The 21,467-nt window shown below is 39.0% G+C and overlaps 1 protein-coding gene across 1 annotated transcript in view; it reads right to left on the bottom strand.

Annotated features, from left to right (window-relative positions):
* Arhgap28 (Rho GTPase activating protein 28) overlaps positions 1-21,467 on the bottom strand; it is a 166,156-nt gene that overhangs the window by 34,548 nt on the left and 110,141 nt on the right. Inside the window, exons 4-6 of the mRNA XM_042699188.1 lie at positions 15,031-15,123; positions 7,471-7,560; positions 1,722-1,806 (exon numbers count right to left, since the gene is read on the bottom strand). Coding sequence (XP_042555122.1) covers positions 1,722-1,806; positions 7,471-7,560; positions 15,031-15,123 — 268 coding nt within the window. The remainder of the gene's footprint in view (positions 1-1,721; positions 1,807-7,470; positions 7,561-15,030; positions 15,124-21,467) is intronic.

Genomic DNA, 21,467 nt, shown 5'->3' with positions numbered 1-21,467 from the left:
TTTTCTCTGCTTTTGCTCCTTTGTTTTGTTTTGTTTTTTTTCCCCCAAGCTCTGGAATATTTCCTTCTTAAGATTTGGATAAATTCAGTTTGGTCTCATGGTTAGGTTTGTGCAGGCAGTTCTGTAATTTGATCCTGTCTATCTGACCTTGTTGACACACATTAAGAAAAGGCTGACTATGTGATAAGAAATGCCCCAAAGAAGAGCTTTTCTCAACCCAACTTGTGAATAAACAAAATTTCCCTTGACTGAAACCAGGAGATTCATGTGAGTACACCTGAACTCTGATTTTGGACTGGTTTCGGCTTATCATCTGTTTCATCACAGAGGAAGAAAAGTTATTAAATGGTTCTGTAATTTCTTAAGAATCCATGGAAAAATTAGTTAGGAAGAAGTAATGCAACATGCCAGTTCTCCAAACTGCTGGACCACCGCATGTAACTTCTATCTTTAAGGCATGATTTGAACTACTTTTGATGTGGCAGCAAATAAGATGATGTGAAATAATTTTTGGCAAATCCTTTAAAAAAATGTTTAAATTAGCTAATCTGTTATCAGCTTTATGGAGAGACAATTCACCTGTCATGCAATTCACCATTTAAAGTGTTCGAGTCAATGGTGTTTATTAGATTAGCATTAGGCAATCACCTCTATATAATAAAGTTCACTAACTCAACTTCCTTGGTTTGTATGTGCATGATCAAAGATGGACTCTGTTTTTACAAGGAGAGTGCATGTACTTTATGACTCGGGGTGACATCACAAAAACACATCCTCAGGGGGTCTGCGTCCTTCAAGGATCTGAGGACGTGCCCAGCATGTACCAGAGTAGTAATTTAGGAGCTGGAAATGACCACTTCTGGTCTCTCTGAAAGTGTTGGGCAAATCCATGGGACTGTAGAAGAGGCCTCAAGTCAGTCATGGCCCAAGTAATAAGCTCCTACATGATACGGTGGGAGAGAAGAAAATATGCCACCCTTTCCATTGGGCTGAATTAATTTTGTCTACTGTGCCTGAAGGGGTGTTTGGAGGTGCACAGGGAAAATGAACATTGGGAAGCAATAGAATCACAATGAGGAAAAATACTGCACTTAATATTTGTTTTTAGAAAGTTCACCATTAGGAAGAAAGAGGATAGGAAGAGGTTGGTGGTCACTACAGTATAGAGAAGAGCAAGAAGCTCTGAGGTGCTACTATCAACATCAATCAACTGTAGACTACAAAAAGCTAGGACAAAGGAATACGAAAGTTTTGCCAAAAAGAAATGAAAAATAGGAAATTGCAGAGTTTAATCTGATGAAACATTACACAACATATCCATGTATCTACAAATCCCATCCCCCCCATTAATATCTACGTGTTTATGTTTTGTGTATCAGTTTAAAAATAAGTGCATTAAAAATAAATAAGACAGCTGGGCACTGGTGTCTCACACGTGTAATCTGAGCTAGTTAGGAGGCTGAGATTTAAGGATTAAGGTTCAAAGTCAGTCCAAGCGTGAAAGTCTGTGAGACTCTTATCTCTAATTGACCACCAAAGAGCCAAAAGTAGAGCTGTGGCTCAAGTGGTACAGTGCTACCTTTGAGCGGAAAAAGTTCAGGGATAGTACTCAGGCCCTGAATTCGAGCCCTGGAAATAAATAAAATCACTGGTAAGTATACCAGGTACCACAATCAAAGTGAGATGGCCTAGTTTAAACTCAGTGGAGTCAAGTTACTCACTGTGCAGTTCATTCGAAACTGACTGCCCAGAGTCTGCAGATCCATTGGAATGAGCTGGAATATCAGGAAGAGCCTCAAGTCTAGACTGCCAAGCAATAGAAGACAAACGCAGAACGTTACCATAAATACAAATTACCCTCAATTCAATCTGATCTCTGTTCCACAGTCAATAAGAATTCTTTTCACAATTTTTTCTTGATTTCATAAATGGCCTGCATTGGTTTCTTTTCAATATAACTCCACCTTCTTAGCTCTTACATGTTTGCTGATTATACCTTTGCTAAGATTTAGACATTACAATGCTTTATGTTCTATGGTTTGCTAGTTACAATATGATTTATCAGTCTATGTTTTGTCTTAATATTATATATGCATACTAATATTACTGTAAAATGCAGAGCTAATGAACAAAAAAATTAAATACCTCTTGTAGTTCAGTTCCAATTCAGTTTCCATTCTTAAATAATTCAAATAATTTGGCACTTTCTACACTGAAAGCCTGCAGTTCTATCAGAAGTTGAGTCTTCTGTCTTTATAGATCTGTTCAATGAATTATTGCTCATGTCTGGAAGACCACAAATAAAAAACTTACCTAGAAATTCTTTAAATAATTTTACATGCAAATTCTATAAAATTTATTTTGGGAAAGAGGGTGTATACAGGGTTTCCACTTGCAGACTGGCCTTGAACTCATGATTCTCCTACCTCAAGACGCCCAAGTACAGAGTTAACAGGCATGTAACATCACACTTGGCTGTGGAAGTTATTATCTGTGAATAGGTGTTACTGTGAAAATGATATATTCCATCAAAACTCTTTTATACACTATTCACACATAAAAATCTATTCTTTTCCCCCAGAGCATGATATTGTTTCTTTTATTCTCATATTTATTTAGCAATAACGGAACACCTGCTTCATAAAAGATCCTTTATATCATGTGCTACAAATTGCAGAAGACAGTCTCAAATTCTGAGCCTCATGTTCTCTTTTTTTTAATTTCTACTTTATTTCAAAGCAAATGATGTACTTTTATATGTGGAAACAGCACACAAATGAATGGCCAGTTTCTACAACACAGATGTCAGCATACTGGACTTGATGGAAGAAAAGACAATACTCTTATACCTTTTATTGTCATTGCTGATAGAGTTAAAGTTTATTAATTGCTATAGTTTGGATCTGGAATTTCCCATAAAGATATGTAGGTTGGTTCATAGATTCATATGTTGGTCATCTTAGCCCTGTTGGGAAGTGGTAGAACTTTTAAGAGGAGGAGCCTAGCAGGAAGTCTTAGGTCATTATGGTGTGTCCATTCCACACTGAAAATATTGAGGTGCTGTGTTGAGACAAGTAGCTTCTTCTGCTACACGCTAACACCACAGTATGCTGACTCATTATGGGCCCCAAAGCAACAGGGTCAACTGACCAAGGTTTCAACCTTTTCTCCTTGTCATTTGACTACCACAGGATTTTGTTATAGTAATGGAAATGTAATAAACATTTCTATATATTAAAATTCTTTTTATATATTAAAATTCTTAAAAAGGTGTAGACAAATTTTCAGTGGTTTCCTTAAGTTTTTAAAACAGAGAAATGCTTTGTCAGACTCTGAAATAAAAACTCACCTATGGGAAAGAAGGTGCCTTTGAAAACCAAGAGGCTTAATTTATTTATAATTTAAAGTTGAAGACTTGGGATGCTTTCAGCTACTGAATGTCAATTGCTTAATCTTCAAAGTAGGAAAGTGTCCATCTGCTCAATTGCTTTAGCTGGCCGCTAGTCATCCTGTTGTGCTCAATGAGTATCTGTTCTTTGTAACATAAATTACTTTGGGACAGAGATTTCAGACATAATCCCTGCTCTTGAGCTACTTACAAAAGAACAGAATAACTTTTATGGAACATTATTAAAAGACAAGCAAGGCACTGTTAAGAGCTTATTTCTCTATTATGAACTGTATTATTGGAAAACGATGGGAGAGGTACAAGAAGCCACCAGAAGATTTTTTACAGATAAAGCGAACTTGAGTTGGACTTTGAGATCAATAAAAGGTGCTTACAAAGGCAGAGGAGACAAGCAAAAAATTCCAACCAGAAATGGAAGTATAAATTTCAGGAATGGGCACAGCCGAACTGATACAAAGAATCATAGAGAGATAAATGTTTTAGTAGCTGAGTCATAATATTAGGAAAATTGAAAATGAATTAATAAAGAGCAAGAGTCAGCTCACAATTATGGAAGAGGCTGAAAGCCACATAGGGACACTGAGACTTAGAACCGTAAGTGATTAAAAAAAAAAAACAAACAAAGGAGTCTCTCCTGTTAAAGCAGGAAGTAAAGAAGGAAATACAGCCTGTCCACAAAAGGCCCTTGACTTTTGAAGTAGATGGAGAAAAGACATGTACAGATGTCCCTCAGTATCCCGCAAATAAATACCCAAACCCAGGGATGATCAAGTCCTTTCTATAAAATGGTGGTGTATTTTCACTTCACTGACACATACCAACACATCTGTATGCATTTAATCTTGTTATATGACTTAAAGATGAATTATATAGAGAATGCAATGTAAGTACTTTGTAAATAGAAGTTACACTACATTGCTTACAGAATAATGAAAAGAAAAACTGTGCATGATGAGGACAGATGCAATTTAAAAATATTTTTGATTTGTAGTTGGTAAATGAACATTTGAATCTATTCACATGCATAGATTCTGGATAACCATTTGGTAGATTCAACTTCTATTCTACACTAAAGCAATTAAGGAGAGACTAAATATCCATTTTGTGATGAAAGATGAGAAGAAAAGTCCTACTGAGATTTTCAAAGTAGTAGGCATAGCCTTTTTTAAAGTTTATCTGGAAGAAAGCATTTCTCTGAAGAATAAAGTGTAACTTAAATATTACTTAAAAAGCCAGTAATTCTACCTACTCAGGAAGCTGATACCCAGAGGATTGTAGTTGGAGGCTAGACCAGGTAGAAAAGTCCATGAGACTCCATCTCCAAAATAACCAACAAAAAGCTAGCTGAAATGTGGCCCAAGTTGTAGAGTGCCAACTGTATGCAAACAAACTAAGCCAGCATAAGACCTCAAGTTCCAAAAAAAGAAAACTCTGATGTAGAAGTTACTCTAGCCAGTTTCAAAAACAAACCATAGATCTATGTGATTTAATTACCACCAAGGCATTACTTGAGATTTTTCTCAATCTTTAAAGATTGGGGAAAAGCACTGGCCCATATCGACATTATGCTTTCAGAAATGGAAAGTCATATTACCTATGTTATCTCACTCTACAACATGAATTCCAAAAGGGAAAGTTGCTAAGATCCCTGAATTCTGGTAGACAACTGAGTCTTGGCCCCCAAAACTATGTCAGTTTTTACAAGGACTTCATCTTGACAGAATAGTTTTACCTTTATAGTTACCATGGCCAAGATCCTTGTAGCCTTTAATATACTTTGTTGAATTACTGGAACCATCAGACTCACACTGTAGTAACTTCATGGCAGAAACTTCTGTAACACTTTTAGTAATAGTCCAGTAAGGATTAAGTTAACACCTAGCAACTAAGCATTTCCTGTAATATTTCTAATAAAAGATTATCTGAGTAACTAGCCGAAATTATAAGTCAAGCTGAAGACTAGTACAAGTGAGACATTTTTCATACCCAATACTGCTTTATTTATGTGATATTTGGCATCCAGTTTGAATTTAGAGCAACCAAAACAAAAAGGATATCAACAGTTCTGGACAGCTCCATCTGTAACTACCTAGAGCTTCCCCATAAGATCATTTTCTTTCACATCTTCCAACGTCCAAGAATCTATTCGAAAACAGTATGTGCTCAATAAAGACATGTTTAATGAGTGAGCCAATGAAGTAGAATACATGCATCAGAGAACAAGGAAACAGAATCATAGCATCAGTTTCTTCTTATTTTTTGGGGGGGGGCTGTTTTGGGGTTTGAATTTAGGGCCTTGACCTTGCTAGGCAGATGCTTTACAACTTGAACCATACTCTAAGCCCTTTACTAGTCTTATCAGAAATAAAACTGTGGTCACAAAATGACATGGAAAAACTACAAAAACAAGGCATGCCAACCATCCTCTTTAGCAACCAAATTATTATACCATCCTGTGTGAAGTTCAATCATTCCGTGTCCTCATTGTTGGACTACAGAAGATATAGATGTTGCTAAAGTCAGCTAGATGCAAATGAGGGGTCTCACTGTGTCATAACCTTTTGTGTTAGAGAATATTGGAGAACCGCTGGATCTGTAACCAGCACTTTTTTGTGTTGCCAGTCCTTGGGATTGAACTCAGAGCCTGAGCCCTGTCCTTGAGCTTTTTTGTTGAAGGCTAGCTTTCACCACTACAGCCACAGCTCCATTTTTTTTTTTTTATAATGGTTAATTGGAGATAAAAAGTCTCATAGACTTTTCTGCCAGGATGGGCTTTGGACTGGGATCCTCAGATCTCAGCCTCCTGAGTAGCTAGAATTGTAAGGTGTGAGCAACTAGTGCCAGGCAGTAACAGTTTTACATTTGTGGAAAGAATGGGTTGGGCTGTCATCTGAGAGATCCCTACAGCAGCTTCAGTAAAAACAGGAAGATGATGATGACGAATTGCTGTATGAAAGAATTGGCTGTAATAGAATAGAAATATTCTACTATTCTATTTCCATGATAAGATACATGGGTCCCAGAAATAAGCATGGTGAAACAGGATGGTGGGCACAATTAAGGCTGATGCATACAGGTAACTAACTCTTGGGTGTATGGGAGCCACCAGCTGAGACAGGAAATAAAGGATCCCAGGCAAGTCTTAGAACAGGATTCCCCTGATACTTGGGAAGAGCACAGTTGTGGAAGCTGTATGGAAGGTCAAACTTTATTCTAGAGTTACCAAAGTTTGTGAATTCAACCCATTAATAAGTGGTAGATTTGAGAAGCTCTTTATCATGGAGACATTCTTCCTCATTGTCATTCCAATTCATTGTCTTAAATAGCAAAATCGCAACTGGATTTACAGTTATAAGGTCAGACACAGTGGGTATGCCTCAGCCTATATATACTATACCTTACAGAGTTCACGATAGGTTATTTACTGGTAATATGTGGTCACTGTGTAGCAAAAGCTCAAAAATGCAAATATTCCATAACCAAAAGTCTAAAACCACCACAGGAGAGTTAAAATATATGAAGCTAACAATGAACAGTGGGGACACCTAGGCAGTGGGAGGGGGAGGTGTAGATGCCATCAACCCCATTTCCCAAAGTCGGCAGAGATGGAGAAACTCCTGTTCCACAGCACAGCCTTGTGTCACCTCCATGTGGACATCTGCTGTGGTAGCCACTGTCTTCCATCAATTTCTACCAAAGAACCTCTGTGTCTTATCAAAAGCTCAGAGACACGGAGTTGGGAATCTCAGTGGGGCAAGCTGTGGCAGATGTGAGGGATGTGAATAAAGGGACTTCTGAGTTGAGGAGGTGGTGAAGTGAAATTGGTCCACCAAAGCCTCTGCTATTCTTCTTTGAAAACTCTGCCAAGAGGAGCAAAGTTAACAAATTCCCTCATACTTGGTATAGGTAAACACCACCCATTGATTGCTGGATATTCCCGAGTTTGTGGTTTGCTAACAGCTGTGGGGTCTTTACTATCCCAGTTCAAGTTTGGCTCTTTGTCTTGAAGAAATCATTTCTGCTGATCTTCCTACCCCAGTTGCTGACATGCAATGACTTACCCTGGAGTCACTGCTGGGATCTACAAGACTCCCATCTTCATCCTGGGACCCGTCGGACAGGGCAGTACTGTTGAGAGAAGCACCATCTGGCTAAATGGAAAAATAAAAGTACCACTCTTATTTCGGCAAATGCTTCTAAAGTGTTTGTGCACACTCACCTGTGTACTGAGATAGGTAGTGGTGTGTAAAGTTACAACTGCCTGGCCATGGACAACTCCATCCAGCTATTAGTGCAGCACTACTGTGAGCCACTCATATGCGAGGCCCTCTCACCAGTACTCAACTGGCAGGCACTGCTGTCTTTAGTTCCAGGGAGTGAAGTGTTAAATCTAAGAAACTTGATGTCCAGCTGGGAAGGTGGCTCAGTGGTAGAGCGCTTGCCTTGCATGCTTGAGGCCCTGGGTTGGATTCCTCAGCACCACATAAGCAGAAAAAAAAGCCAGAAGTGGCGCTGTGGCTCGAGTGGTAGAGCACTAGCCTTGAGCTGAAGAGCTGAGGGACAGTGCCCAGGCCCAGAGTTCAGGCCCCATGACCGGACCCCCAAAAGAAACTTGATGTCCAGACTCCTCTGCAGGTAAGAAGGATTATGTGACAAAGGAGGCCAGTAAAGTGTAAGTAATTTTACAAAAGGTGATTCCTGACCAAAAATAATAGGGTCAACTGATGTATGATTATGTTTGGATCACAGATGATAGCCTAGAGCTGCCAGGCAGCTGTGCATGTAAGAATGACGGACAAAGCAAAGGGCGACAGAGACAAGGTTAAATGCTAAGAGGGGGTCCTGTAGCCGCTCTGTCAAACTTGGATCACTTACATTGAGCATCCCCATGTGAACCGAAACAACCATTTTATTTTCTAATTATGGGAAGCCGAATGCAAAATTGACGCATATCTTCTTCTTACTATTATTGTTAGTAACTTCTACGATTGTTTTTTAATTGAACAGAATTCAGCTGCAATGGCACTGGAACTGAAAGTTGCTGTTTTTGCTGTAGACTACGACTCTACTGAAGTTAACATCTGAACATTCTTTTCTTTTACTGAAGGAATGTTACTGAAAAATTGAATATATTTGGTATTTAACAAACCATATATTTTGTCTTTTAAAAAACTGTCATAATTCACTTCACTTGACCATATGTTCTCAATTTTCCTAGATAGTATAATATTCCTTTATAAAGTGAACAAAGAACTTTATAAAGAAACAAATGAAACAAAAACTAGCATAGGAAATGCAAGTCAAGATTAAAAATAGCAATCATCTATCTCTTCTCACATCTCAGGTCCCTACATATGGCAAAAAACACAAACAAACAAACAAAAACAATGAAATAGGACCTTGTACTTGCTATGCAGAATCTGTGCTCCCTTGCTTTGTTTATTGTTCAGATAAAGCCTTGTACTCACTAGAGTCAGCCTTAGACCACAATCCTGCTACTTATTGCCTCCTTTATAGTCGGGATTAAAGACATATGCCACCACACTTGGCTGAAACTATTTTTAAAGAACAGATTTTAAGCAGTACTGGAAATCAGCAAAGAATTCCATATCTGACCAACGAATAGTAATTTCTAGAATGCAATCCAGGTAAAAAGGACTAAATGCTTTTGGGGTAGGGGGACTTCTAGCACCAGCAAAGTGTGCAAGGGAGAGGGTTATAATGAAAGACATGGAAGGATGAACAAAAAAGGAAGCCAGCATTTGGCCTGAGAGTGTCAGAGCTCTTCATCTCTCATCAGTTTTGACTTTGGGGAGAGTGCATACCACTCAACCTATCCCTTGCAGAATGTGCTCACTGCAAATAATTGTGTCCCTTCAGAAAACTAAACCTGCTTAGTTGTAGAGGAGACATATAACCATTTCCTGTACAGAAATTGGAAAGTCAGTAGAGTCCACTTTTGGGGACCCAAAGGAAGACCCAAGGAAGACCTGATGGTCTACTTCTTGTAACAATGCCAAAATCTGTTTCACCAACACTTTTTAAACTATGATTCCTTGGTGGGGGCCTTTGGGCAGACCCAGCTTGCTCCTCTGTAGTAGATGCTAGCAGACAGGAGGCCTGGGTGTGGTAGTACTGGGAACCGGGTTAGGAGAATCTCTAGGACCATATACTCATGGCCAAAAGCTCTCTGTCCCCTGGAGTTCCAACCTAAGGACACTGGCTGCCACCAAGGGGAGGCAGCAATTACCAATCAGCTGGTATACATCTCAGGTCCATAACCTCCATGAGTGTGTCATTTATGGCTCTACAGCCCCAAAGAAAGCATGTTCTCCACACGAAATACTTAGATTTGGAAAGTTATTGGGAAACACTAAATATTTACATATCTTAGTTAATACTGAAATACCAAAGAAAATATTTACATAGTAATGAGTTATTTGTCCATGTGGGCTCATCCACAAAACCCAAGTTTCAGTGGACAATATTCTCTGAATAGGATAGGTAAGAAGATCTTTTCTTGTTGTTCTTATTTCTGCCTGTGCGGTTTTTTTTTCTAAGACAGGATTTAGTTATTTTTGATTTGCCTATGAAATTATTCCTTGTTACACATACATAGTGAGTTCTGAGGCTGTGTGTGGTGATTGGTGATCTGAATTATTAGGCATCTGTACTCAAGAGAAAATGAGGATACATACTTATTACACATCTTGAATGTTCATAGCAGCTTTGCTCATAATAGCTCCAAGCTGGAAGCCATCTAAATGTCCATCACTATGTGTATAGATAGGCCAGTCATAGGATATTTATATAAGATAATGTTATTAGTTATAACAAGACTAGATTACAAGCAGCAAATAGTAAATAATAAAATAATGATTATAAATGAAAGAAGTCAAGACACAGTAAAATACCTTATAATTCCATTCATAAGTGAAAAAAATCTATAGGTTAGAAATCCATGGCTAGAAATCCATGGTTAGAAATCCAGCATGGCTCTTATATCAAAGGGAGGGGATAATCATCTACTGAAAAAGGCCTGAGGGAGATTTTCTGGGATAATGGCATCACTGTGCATTTTGATAATTATTTAGGTGAACACATTTGTTAAAACTAACAGTGGCCCGTTAGCTACTCAGGTGGCCCATTAGCTACTCAGGTGGCTGAGATCTGAGGATCACAGTTCAAAGCCAGCCTGGACAGGAAAGTCTGCGAGACTCTAATCTCCAATAAACCACCAGAAAACTGAAAGTGATGCTGTGGCTCAAGTGGTAGAGCACTGGCCTTGAGCTGAAGAGCTGAAGGGCAGTGCCCAAGCCCACAGTGCAAGTCCCATGACAAAAAAAAAAACAAACAAAAACCCCAACTAATTGAATAGCAAAGCTAAAATGTATACATAATTTACTTGTAAATTATGCCTAAATTTTTATAAAACTTGAAAAACAATTTCTCTTAAGAATAACTTTGTTCTTAGCTGGATGCCAGTGGCTCACACCTGCAATCCTAGTTATTCATGAGGCTGAGATCTGAGAACTGCAGTTTGAAGTCAGCTTAGGCAAGACAGTCCCTGAGATTCTTTCTGGTTATTTGTTTTTAATAGAAAAAAATGACATAACAAAAGCAATCCTGTCTCTGGTTAATCACCAAAAAGCCAGAAGTGGAGCTGTGGCTCAAGTAGTGGAATGCCAGCCTTGAGTGAAAAAGCTAAGGGACAACGCCCAGCATCTGAGTTCAAGACTTAAGACAGAGAGAGAGAGAGAGACAGAGACACAGAGAGAGACAGAGACAGAGAGAGACAGAGACAGAAACAGAGAGAGACAGAGACAGAGAAAGAGAGAGACAGAGACAGAGACAGAAATAGAGAGAGACAGAGACAGAAACAGAGAGAGACAGAGACAGAGAAAGAGAGAGACAGAGACAGAGACAGAGAGAGACAGAGACAGAGACAGAAATAGAGAGAGACAGAGACAGAAACAGAGAGAGACAGAGACAGAGAAAGAGAGAGAGGGAGAAAAAGCGAGAGGGAGAGAGAGAGAGACCCAACACTGCACTCTTGCCATCAGAAAAATCTTAAGAGATTGAAAATAACAGATATAAGTAGGAAGAGAAAGCTGTTCTTAGGAAGTAAGAATGTGTTGGCTGACATTTATAAAAAGAAAGGCAATAATGAGAAAGAAAAGAAATCCTTCTAAATTAGAACATGAAGTCGAGAGATTCTGAACACAGAGAAAACAGTAAACCTGAGAGAAAATTTTGGAAATATTGAAATTTGATTCCAGTGAAGCAATGACCATCTAATATGTGCTGAAGTAGTTTGGGATGCAAGAAATGTGAAGAAAATTCATTGTTAACACAACAGAAGAAAAGGTCTGCAAACTGAAGAAAAAAAAGTTCTAAGTTGCAAAGGATTTAAACTTCATAAAATGCAAAAGGTTGCTCAGAGAGTAAGCAAAAGATTATTTCTAGATTATTTTTAGAGGAAAGAGAGTCAGGCAACTAAAATAAAAAAAAATGCCCCATCTTGTCCTACTAAGTGTGCTACACTGAAAAGTGGGAGAAGTTCTGCTGTGTAGGCTTTCTGGGAACATGAAGATTTTAAATTAAAAACAGGTAGTCAGGTAGCCCCTGTATTGATCAGGTATATCAGCATGGTACACAAAATTTCCTAATTGGTGTATTAGGACTGGGAGAAGGATTAAATCCACATACTAATGTTAATCACGAAAGAAGGGAAAAAAATAGAAGTCCATTTTGAAGTTGCCATTACACTGTTTTGCAAACCAGCTTTGGTTTGTCTATCGTCACTTCCTTATTTTGTGATTAAAACAAACTCCTACTTGTTTAAGAAAGGTTCCTTAGATTTTTTTTTTTATAGGAGGCAAACACAGATGTGACTGATGATTTTCAGCATATGGTGTGATTGTATTCTGCAGTGAATTATGAATCAATAGAAAGTGTAAGTATTTGATTTCCATGTAAGACACTGGAAACTAAAGTAGATTGATTACTTTGCCTTTTCAATAAACTAGCATCTCCATTGAATATTTTATGTGTGTCGACTTAACATAAGGAACATGTCTTCTTTTATCTACATTAGAAGTGATTTGTTCACCAGGTTTCCAATGATTACAGATTGGATGGTAAATATATTGGAATACATGCCACCTGTAATGGCATTTATGACTTAAGTTTCAAAGATCCACCGCCACACATAATAAATGAACAGTTATCTACTCACTGTAACTGACTGCAAAATAAGCATCTAGGGTATTAATACAGACTTCATTTTAACCAGTTTACTAAAATAGAGTTGACATACAATTGTATGTATAATTAAACTACAATGTTTAATCTGACCTCCATTTCCCTGCATATTTTAACTACAATATTTAAAGAATATAAAGTACCTAATTCAATTAATTTTGATGAGTTGTGACAAAAATATAAGCCTATGGAATCATTACCATAGTTGAGATAATGAGCAGTGGATAAAATGAGTAGGTGTGACCCACATCTTCCCTCCTGTCCTTTTGAATTCCTCTGCCCTTCCTATTTTTGGCTACCCAGATGTCTGGTAATCACTGACCTATCCATCACTCTAAGTTAGTTCACGTGTTCTGTAATTTTATATGAATATTTTTGGTCTGGCTTCTTTCACCTGGCATAATTGAGATCTACCTGTATTGTATGTGTCAACTTTTTATAGTGAAATAGAACTCCAAGATGTGGACATAGAACTACATGCTGATGCATTTACTTACAGATGGACATTAAGATTGTTTTCAGTTTGGGAGTTTTACAAGCAAAGCTACTATTAACATTTGCAAACAGCCTTTGTATGGATATGTACCTTTTTTTTTTTTTTTTTAGTAGAATGGCTTAGATTTCATGGGAAGTGTATCCTTCATAGTTTAAGCAGCTGTCAAATTCTCTACTAAAATGGATGGGTCATTTTATATTCCCAATGTACAAAAGTTCAATTTTCTCCATATCCTTGGCACTGCTTAATATGGTCAGTTTTGGTCATTTTAGTCATTCCACAGAGTTTTGGAAAGATCCCAACATGGATTTATTTGCAATTCAGTAATTAGTATATGAGAATTTTTTCATGAGATTATTTGCCATCCATGGGTCTTTTTTAGAGTAGTATCCAAGTCTTTTCCCATTTTATTTGGGGTCCGGTCGTGGGGCCTGAACGTGGCCTGGGCACTGTCCCTCAGCTCTTCAGCTCAAGGCTAGTGCTCTACCACTTGAGCCACAATGCCACTTCCGGCTTTTTTCTTTTGTTTATGTGGTGCTGAGGAATTGAACCCAGGGCCTCATGCATGCAAAGCAAGCGCTCTACCACTGAGCCACCTTCCCAGCCCCTCTTTTCCCATTTTAAAAGAAAAGATGTAACAATCTTGACACTGGACAACTTAGGATATGATTGAAGAGAAAGGGAGAAAACAGGGAGGGGTATTTGTTTATAAAACATACAATTCCGGTCAGGTGTGCTCACACCTGTCATCTTAGTTGCTCACAGTGGACAGCAATTGAGGGGATACCAGTTCAAGCAGCCCAGGTAAACAGTTACAACCCATCTCAAACAATAAGCAGGGTGTCATGATGCACACCTGTTATCTCAGATACACGAAAACAATTAATACAAAGACGGTGTTCTAGTCTGACATAGGAAATAAATTTAAGGACCTAACCCCCAAAATTAAAAAAGCAAAAAGAGATGACAGAATGGTAGACATACTAGAGGACCTGCCTAGCAAGCATAAGGTCCTGAGTTCAAACCCTAATACCACCACAAAACAATGGCAACAAAAATATCTGAGTGGTAAATTCAAAGAACTAATGGACAGAATCAGCAGCAGCAGACTCCAGCGTGTGTGTGTGTGTGTGTGTGTGTGTGTGTGTGTGTGTGTGTATTTTAACATGACAAAGTTTTTGCACTACGTTTGTAAACAGGAGTATAATCCAAAATGAAATAGGAATGAAGCCAGTTTGCCAAGCCTAACTAAAAAATAAAATTATTGCCACAGCAATCCCACGAATAGTGGTCAGAAAGAGGTTCTGGAAATAATGCAGATTCTGCTCCAAACTCTAGCTCCATCAAAACAGTATTGAGAACAAAATACAGAACATATTGCATTCATGATCTTTCTGGAAATGATGTAACAGAATGGCTGGGAGTATGTATAACTGCACCTGAGAGCAAGCTATAGCTGCCCCCTTCAAAGTAGAAGGATCTTCCCAGGACCACAGCAAGAAAGAAGAACCTATTAGGATCTGCTATTTCCTTTTTTATTCAGACCTCCTTCCATCATTTTCTCTCCTAAGAGAATTTGTTAATTGAAAAAAATGTAAAAGAGTATGTGATCTTTCAAAAGAGAAATATAATCATTGAGATACTAGGTATATACTGATTCTCTAGAATATATGGTCATGTTGGGGTTTTCCCATTAAACTTGTGCTCATTAACTGCTGAATTTTTTTCTTACAAATTGATTCAAGTTAGATACGTTCACAGCTGTGGTTGTCCAACACCTCGATTGTGATACATAACTGTCTGGAAGAAATGGTTTTTTCTTGCATTCCCACCTCCGGTTCATTCTCCTCCCAGAACTTACCGAAGAACCTCTTGTTTTGGGAACTTCTGGTAGCTCTTTTTCTTCCTCAGTGCCTTCCAACGGAGTGGCATGGTTGTCACAAGAGTCATCTGGCTAATGAAAGAAATGAGAGCCTCCTAAGAGATTGTTTTTACTTTGAATCAGGAAAAAATGAAAATATAACATTCAATCTTGCAAAAAGGAAAGTCTCAGATCATTGAGTTAGGCCTTAAAAAAAAGACCATTAGTGACGTATCTTTTTATGCAAGTCTAGAATTGCAAATGTGACTGTATATTCCTTTATGCACTACTAAGGGGTGTGTGTGTGTGTGTGTGTGTGTGTGTGTGTGTGTGTGTGTGTGTGTGTGTGTGTGTGTGTGTGTGTGTGTGTGTGTGTGTGTGTGTGTGTGTGTACATATAGCTGTGAGGAGATTCATGCAGCTAATGTTCACATATATTGATAGCAATACTTAGCAGTATATCCATAATCATGATGCTCACAAATGTCATGCTCTGTAAATGAACTGGTCTCAGAAGCAGACATATCTAGCTAACTGCCAAAACCTCCTTTTCTTTGCTTCTTTGACACACAAATGTCATAGTTTTCGCTCCAAGATGCTATATGTCTTACTAAAAAGATCAAGTGTTATCCTGTGAGAGCTGCATCTAATGAGATCAAAGTGGAATTCTACTTGGTAACGAGCCCAGGAAGCTTCAGAGTTTTTGGCCAAAATAGATGGAACCAGCACATCAATGCTTCTTCCAGGACCCATGGACGCCAGGGCCTAGTGCCTGTGGTGTTAGACACCCAGTAATATTGAATACTTACCCCTATGCAAAGGGAACAGAAAGGAAAAATGAGAAAATGGGTTGATCCAAACCAGAGCTGTCAATCAGCCTTGCCTTTCCATCCTTGAGCTTCCTATTTTATGAAAACTAAATTGACAAATTTCTAATGATACAGCTTGCCCCCAAAATCATGCTTTTGCAAAACAGACTTTATGAATGTATTTCAATAGTTTCTGAGTCCATAACAAGAACAGCCAGTTTTCTTTGCGATTAGGAAACTGAAAATACATTGTATTAATGACTTCATACGGTGTGGAATAGAACATTTCATTCCCATTCACAGAATATATGCAAAGCTCTCTTATTCATATGCAGAAACTGTGTTTGGAGAGTAAGTTCTGACAAGGATGAACTGTACCTCAGGCCATGTGCATAAGCTCTAAAATGAGCCGTTTTCATCATAAAGGTATCCCCCAAATAATGTGCAAATATTATATGCCATGGTTCAAGCAGATTCTGAAAAATTAAGCATATTGGGCATTACTAAAGTCATATGCTGCTAGGTAGAACCTTAAAAACTATTATATTTCTTCTTGCTTCCCTCTATTGTCTATATATAGTCTATATATCTTCCCCAAAGTGTATATGTTATATTAATAAGAAAACACATATCTGTTTTGAAGTGAAACAGATGCTCCAGAGGCAGCACAAACAAATTCTGGGCAGGCCAGGAGGATAACTCAGTATCAAGAAAGCAAGTTTTGTTGTTGTTGCTTGTAAGAATAGACTCAGAACAGCACCAGAACCAACACAATGGTCTATCAACAGATCAGAGATTGTTAGAACCTACTAGAAATATGTTTGGTAACTAGAGACATTCTTGGCTTAAGAATAACATATGAAAACATTGATGTCAAGGAAAGAAACGAACCATAAAAAACAATCAATAAGCTCAGAGTGCAAAACACAAAGGGCAACTGTCAGGATAATTTATTGTAGAAGTGTTTTCTCAACTGTGGGCCCAGACAGACCAGCTGCTGGCTACTATAATACTGAACAACAGGGAGTAGATACATGTGGACCCAAGAGAGGCATTCAGTTGGGTTGGCTACCTTCTTTGGGCAGATTTCCAGGACAGCAGTCTAGGCTGGGGACCAGAACAGACCTCAACATCAGGTCACTCTGGACTTCCACAAAACATCAGCCATGTGTGGTATATAAACAAATGAGGTCCTTCCTTTTGGAACTAGAGATGTGTGCCTGAGCTGTGGTCAATGAGTATCTCAGACAGCATAGCATATTCAGCAGCAGTGTTAAGAGGTGAAGCTTTTAAGAGGTCACAAGGATGTGAGGATCTTCACTTACGAACCAGATTAATGCTGCGATCTTGGAACTGGGTTATTTTGTGAATGAATTTGTAATGAAATGAAGAATTTGTTTTCCCCTCTTTCTCCCGCCCTCCTCTCTCTCTTTTTTTCTCTCTCTCTTTCCTTCCCTCCTACTATCTTCTATCATGGGGTGATGTAACACAAGCTCCTACCAGATGTGGGTCTAGTCCCTCAATTTTGGACACCCTAGACTCCAGAAGTATAAGAAATAAACCTCTCTTCTTTATACAATTACCAGTCTGTGAACTTCCTTTACATCAATGCAAAGTGGAGTAAGTGTGTGCTCTCATGAATGTGTGCTATAAACTGACACTCATACTGTGTAAATAGGTGACTTACACAGGACCTAGTCAGCCCTTTCATTTTCTTTGGGAGAAATGATGGCAGAGAAAACACAGCAGCACACACACAACAGTGTGTATGTGTGTGAGTGTCTGTGTCTGTCTGTCTGTCTGTGTGTGTGTCTGTGTGTTGGTCATGGTGCCTGAACTGTGGGCCTGGGCACTGTCCTTCAGCTCTTCAGATCAAGACTAGCGCTCTATCACTTGAGCCACAGTGCCACTTACGGCTTTTTCTGCATATATGGTGCAGAGGAATTGAACCCAGGGCCTCATGCATGCAAGGCAAGCACTCTACCACTGAGCCACCTTCCTAGCCCGGCAGCAACAAATTTTAAGCCATTCACTTGTTAATTAGTAAGTATAATTCAACTGTTGAACAAAATTTTTAAAAAGAAATGCAGTGCTATGCATTCAAGTAAAAACACAATTGAGAAGAAAGATAGGAAAAAAAGAAAACATAATAATTTAGGAATTTCAGAGAGACTAAGAGATTACTGTAACTATATATGAGAAAATATAGCCAAGGGAAGAGAAATCAGTAAAAAGGAAAAGTATGATTGGCTGAATTTAAAAATCAGTTAAGGGCTAAATTATAATCACTAATGATAAAAATTAGAATTGAAGGTCTACTAAATGATACAGACTAGATAAGACAAACAGAGAAAAGAAGAACCTGACAAATATAAGAAACTATGTAAGAAATATGAAAATAATCCAAACAATGAAAAACAGTTCTTAATAATAAAGCAAATGAGCTAGGCTATGGTGGCTCATACCAGTAGTCTCAGCCACTGAGGAGACTAAGACTGCGGACAAAGGTTTCAGGACAGTCTAGGTGGAAAATTCATTAGATTCTATCTCAAAGGAAGAGTGAGCTGCATGCTGTGGTATGCACTTGTCTTCCCAGCGCTGACAGGAAGTGGAAAATCATTTAGTAGCAAGTCTGAACAAAAAGCAAGACCCTATTTCAAACAAACCAGTGTAAAAGAGCTCTGGAGCATGGTTCAGTGGTAGAGCATCTGAGTTCAACTCTAGTGTCAGAAAAAAGCAAAGCAGTATCTACAAACTTCCGAAGGAAGTAGCTCTTGCACCTAGTAGTTTCAAACTCACTAATTTATGATTTACGTTTTTTTGAGTATAAAAATTTAGTATCAAGACTTTGTATCTGCAGACAGGCTCAAAGGCGAACGGTACAGTTTGCTCAAATATAAACTTTATGTGATTATGTAAGATGAGTATTTATTGTTGTACCATTTGATTATACTAGCCTGTGAGGAAGAACTTCATGGACTTGCAATAAAAGCATCTTAGGATCTCTTGGTATGAAAGTAAGGTGTGTTCAGCAGCAACCAGGTGTGGAGTTTGGAATTTGGATCTTTTCCGGAGCTTTTTGTCACAAAACTGCAGCTCAGGCAGCCACAGGGTCTCTGGGTGAAAGAATGGCCAATCCACAGTTTGCAGTTCGCAGTTTAGCAACTGCAAACTGTGGTGTTTAATAGGTTAGAAACTACAATGCTTTGGGGTTTTTTTGCTTTTTTTTTTCTGGTCTCAAGGCTTGAACTCTGGGCTTGGACACTATCCCTGAGTGACTTTTGCTCAAGGTTAGCACTCTACCACTTGAGCCACAACACCACTTCCAGCTCTTTCTGAGTAGTTTATTGGAGGTAAGAGTCTCATGGACTTTCATACTTGGGCTGGCTTCAAACTGCAATCTTCAGATCTCAGCCTTCTGAATAGCTAGGATTACGGTATGAGCCACCAGAGCCGGGCTCTACAACATATTTTTAACGTAATAATTTCAATTTAGTTATGATGGGTTTAGGAGACACAATGTTATTATTTACTGCCTTGATATCTGATAAACTTGGGAGCTCCCTTCTTCACTTTGCTACCACAGGTCAGGTGGGAGCCAACCTCCTTATCCAGGGGCAAGACCCAATTCTTACCCCTGAGCAGTAGGATTCTGTTCCTACTGCCTATAGAGTTCTTTATTCAAGCCAATCACACCCTCCTGTGTGAACCAGGCCCCTGTCTGCTTGATACCTTACAACTCTGGTTGTTCAACTCTGGGTGTGCAGGTGAGGTAGGCAGTGTCTTCTTCCCTAGGCAGAGAGTATGTGTGACTACCTGCTCTCAGTCTCACATGCCCAGTTCTGAGTATTGTGTCCTCATTCATCCTCATAACCCTGGGGTAAAGAGTACGAAATCAAAATGGTGGGTAGAATTAGGCAGGGTAAAAGGCTCATAGAAACCTTTAATTTACTAGAGCCTGGTGGTCATGCCTGTAATCCCAGTATTCAGGAGGTGATGTGGGAGGATTGTGTGTTCAAAGCCGGCCTGGTCTATGACACAGTAAAACCTTGTGTCAAGGAAAAGAAATAAACCCATTATTTAGACATAAGTACCTATTCTGACTTGCTCCATCCTCTGGCTGCTATCAGGGGAATGGAGAAAGCTGAGAAGACTAAATAGCATGGGGGTCAAGTAACTGGCTAGACGCCTCATGCAGGGAAGAATACAGAACCTGGAGCCACCTGCTACCAACTTCATGGAAAATGCAAAGACCTCTGAGCAGATGTAGTTGCCCCCCTTAGGAGAAATAGAATGAATGAAATGAAGTAACAATAAGCAGAAGAGATGAGCACAATGGGACCACTCACAGCTCCCACTGATCAACCACCCTTCTTCCATCCTCAGATACCCTCAGGCCACAGAAGCAGCCAGAACACAAACAGGCCACCACCAAACCATTCATCAAATCCTGAAAGGAACAGAGAGCTAGCCTAAGTAAGTGCAAAGTTATAAGTGCAGACACACTGCCTCATGTCACATATAGGAAATAAACCCCAGAGAACAAATGTCATTGCCATCTTCATCAACGGTACAAAGGTTATTTTTGTAATAGAAAACATTCTCTGTGTAGCAGGAAGTAAAAAGGAAAGAGGAGGAAACCACTAAAGTATCATAGAAGAACGTCTCCCACGGTGAGCTGTCTGATACCATGAATCTAATTGAAAGGAGCCAACAACAAACCCACATCCATCCTCAGTCCCTCATGCACAAAGGGACTGGGGCACTAGCTCTAAGGTGACTCAAACCCCATACCAAGTGGGACAGATTGGGGCATGCATTTACTTCTGAAGATAAATTCTTCTCCTGAAACAGCTCTACAGGTGGTTACGAACTTGGACTCAAACTCGGTATTAAAATGGACACGGAGTCAGGATTCATTGTTCGCATAATTGACATGTTGAGTTGAAATCTCTTTATACAAGTATTTAAAGAGAACAACAACAAAAAAAGAGCTGGGCACTAGCGGCTAAAATGCCTGTAATCCTAGATACTCAGGAGGCTAAGATCTGAGGATCAAGATTTGAATCCTGTCAGGGTAAGAAAATCTATCTCCAATCAACCACTAAAAGCCAGAAGTGAAGCTGTGGCTCAAATAGTAGAGTACTAGTTTGGAGCAAATATGCTAAGGAATAGTGCCCAAGCCCTGAGTTCAAGCCCCAGTACTGGCAAACATACCCACAAAAAGATAAAACAAAATGGACAAGGAGGTATGCTGCAGATGTAGTTCAGGGAAGAGTGCACTATGATAAGCATGTGTGAGACTCAAGGCTCAATCCTTAGCCCCCCCCCCCCCAAAACAATTCTCCCCGCCAAAATATATTGCATGACTCTAATGAAACTGGTTCATTCCTGTGCTACATAACATACTACTTTCCCGCTTAGAAGATATGACAAGGTTCTCCACGAGGTACTGAACCTTAAAATAGCCCAACGCTGCTTCCCTCAAGATATTCACATTTATAAAGTACTAAAATATCAAGTATTATATAAGGAAGAGAATGAAATCAACAACTGAAAGATCTGTAGAAGGTGACATGAGACTTCCCACATAGTTATTTGCAGATTTAACTATTCATTCCTAAATTTA

This window comes from Dipodomys spectabilis, unplaced genomic scaffold, assembly GCF_019054845.1.
Source record: "Dipodomys spectabilis isolate Male_0828 unplaced genomic scaffold, ASM1905484v1 ptg000235l, whole genome shotgun sequence".
Lineage (NCBI taxonomy): Eukaryota > Metazoa > Chordata > Mammalia > Rodentia > Heteromyidae > Dipodomys > Dipodomys spectabilis.
The sequence above is the reverse complement of the archived record's forward strand: the minus strand, read 5'-3'. Positions and strand labels throughout refer to the sequence as shown.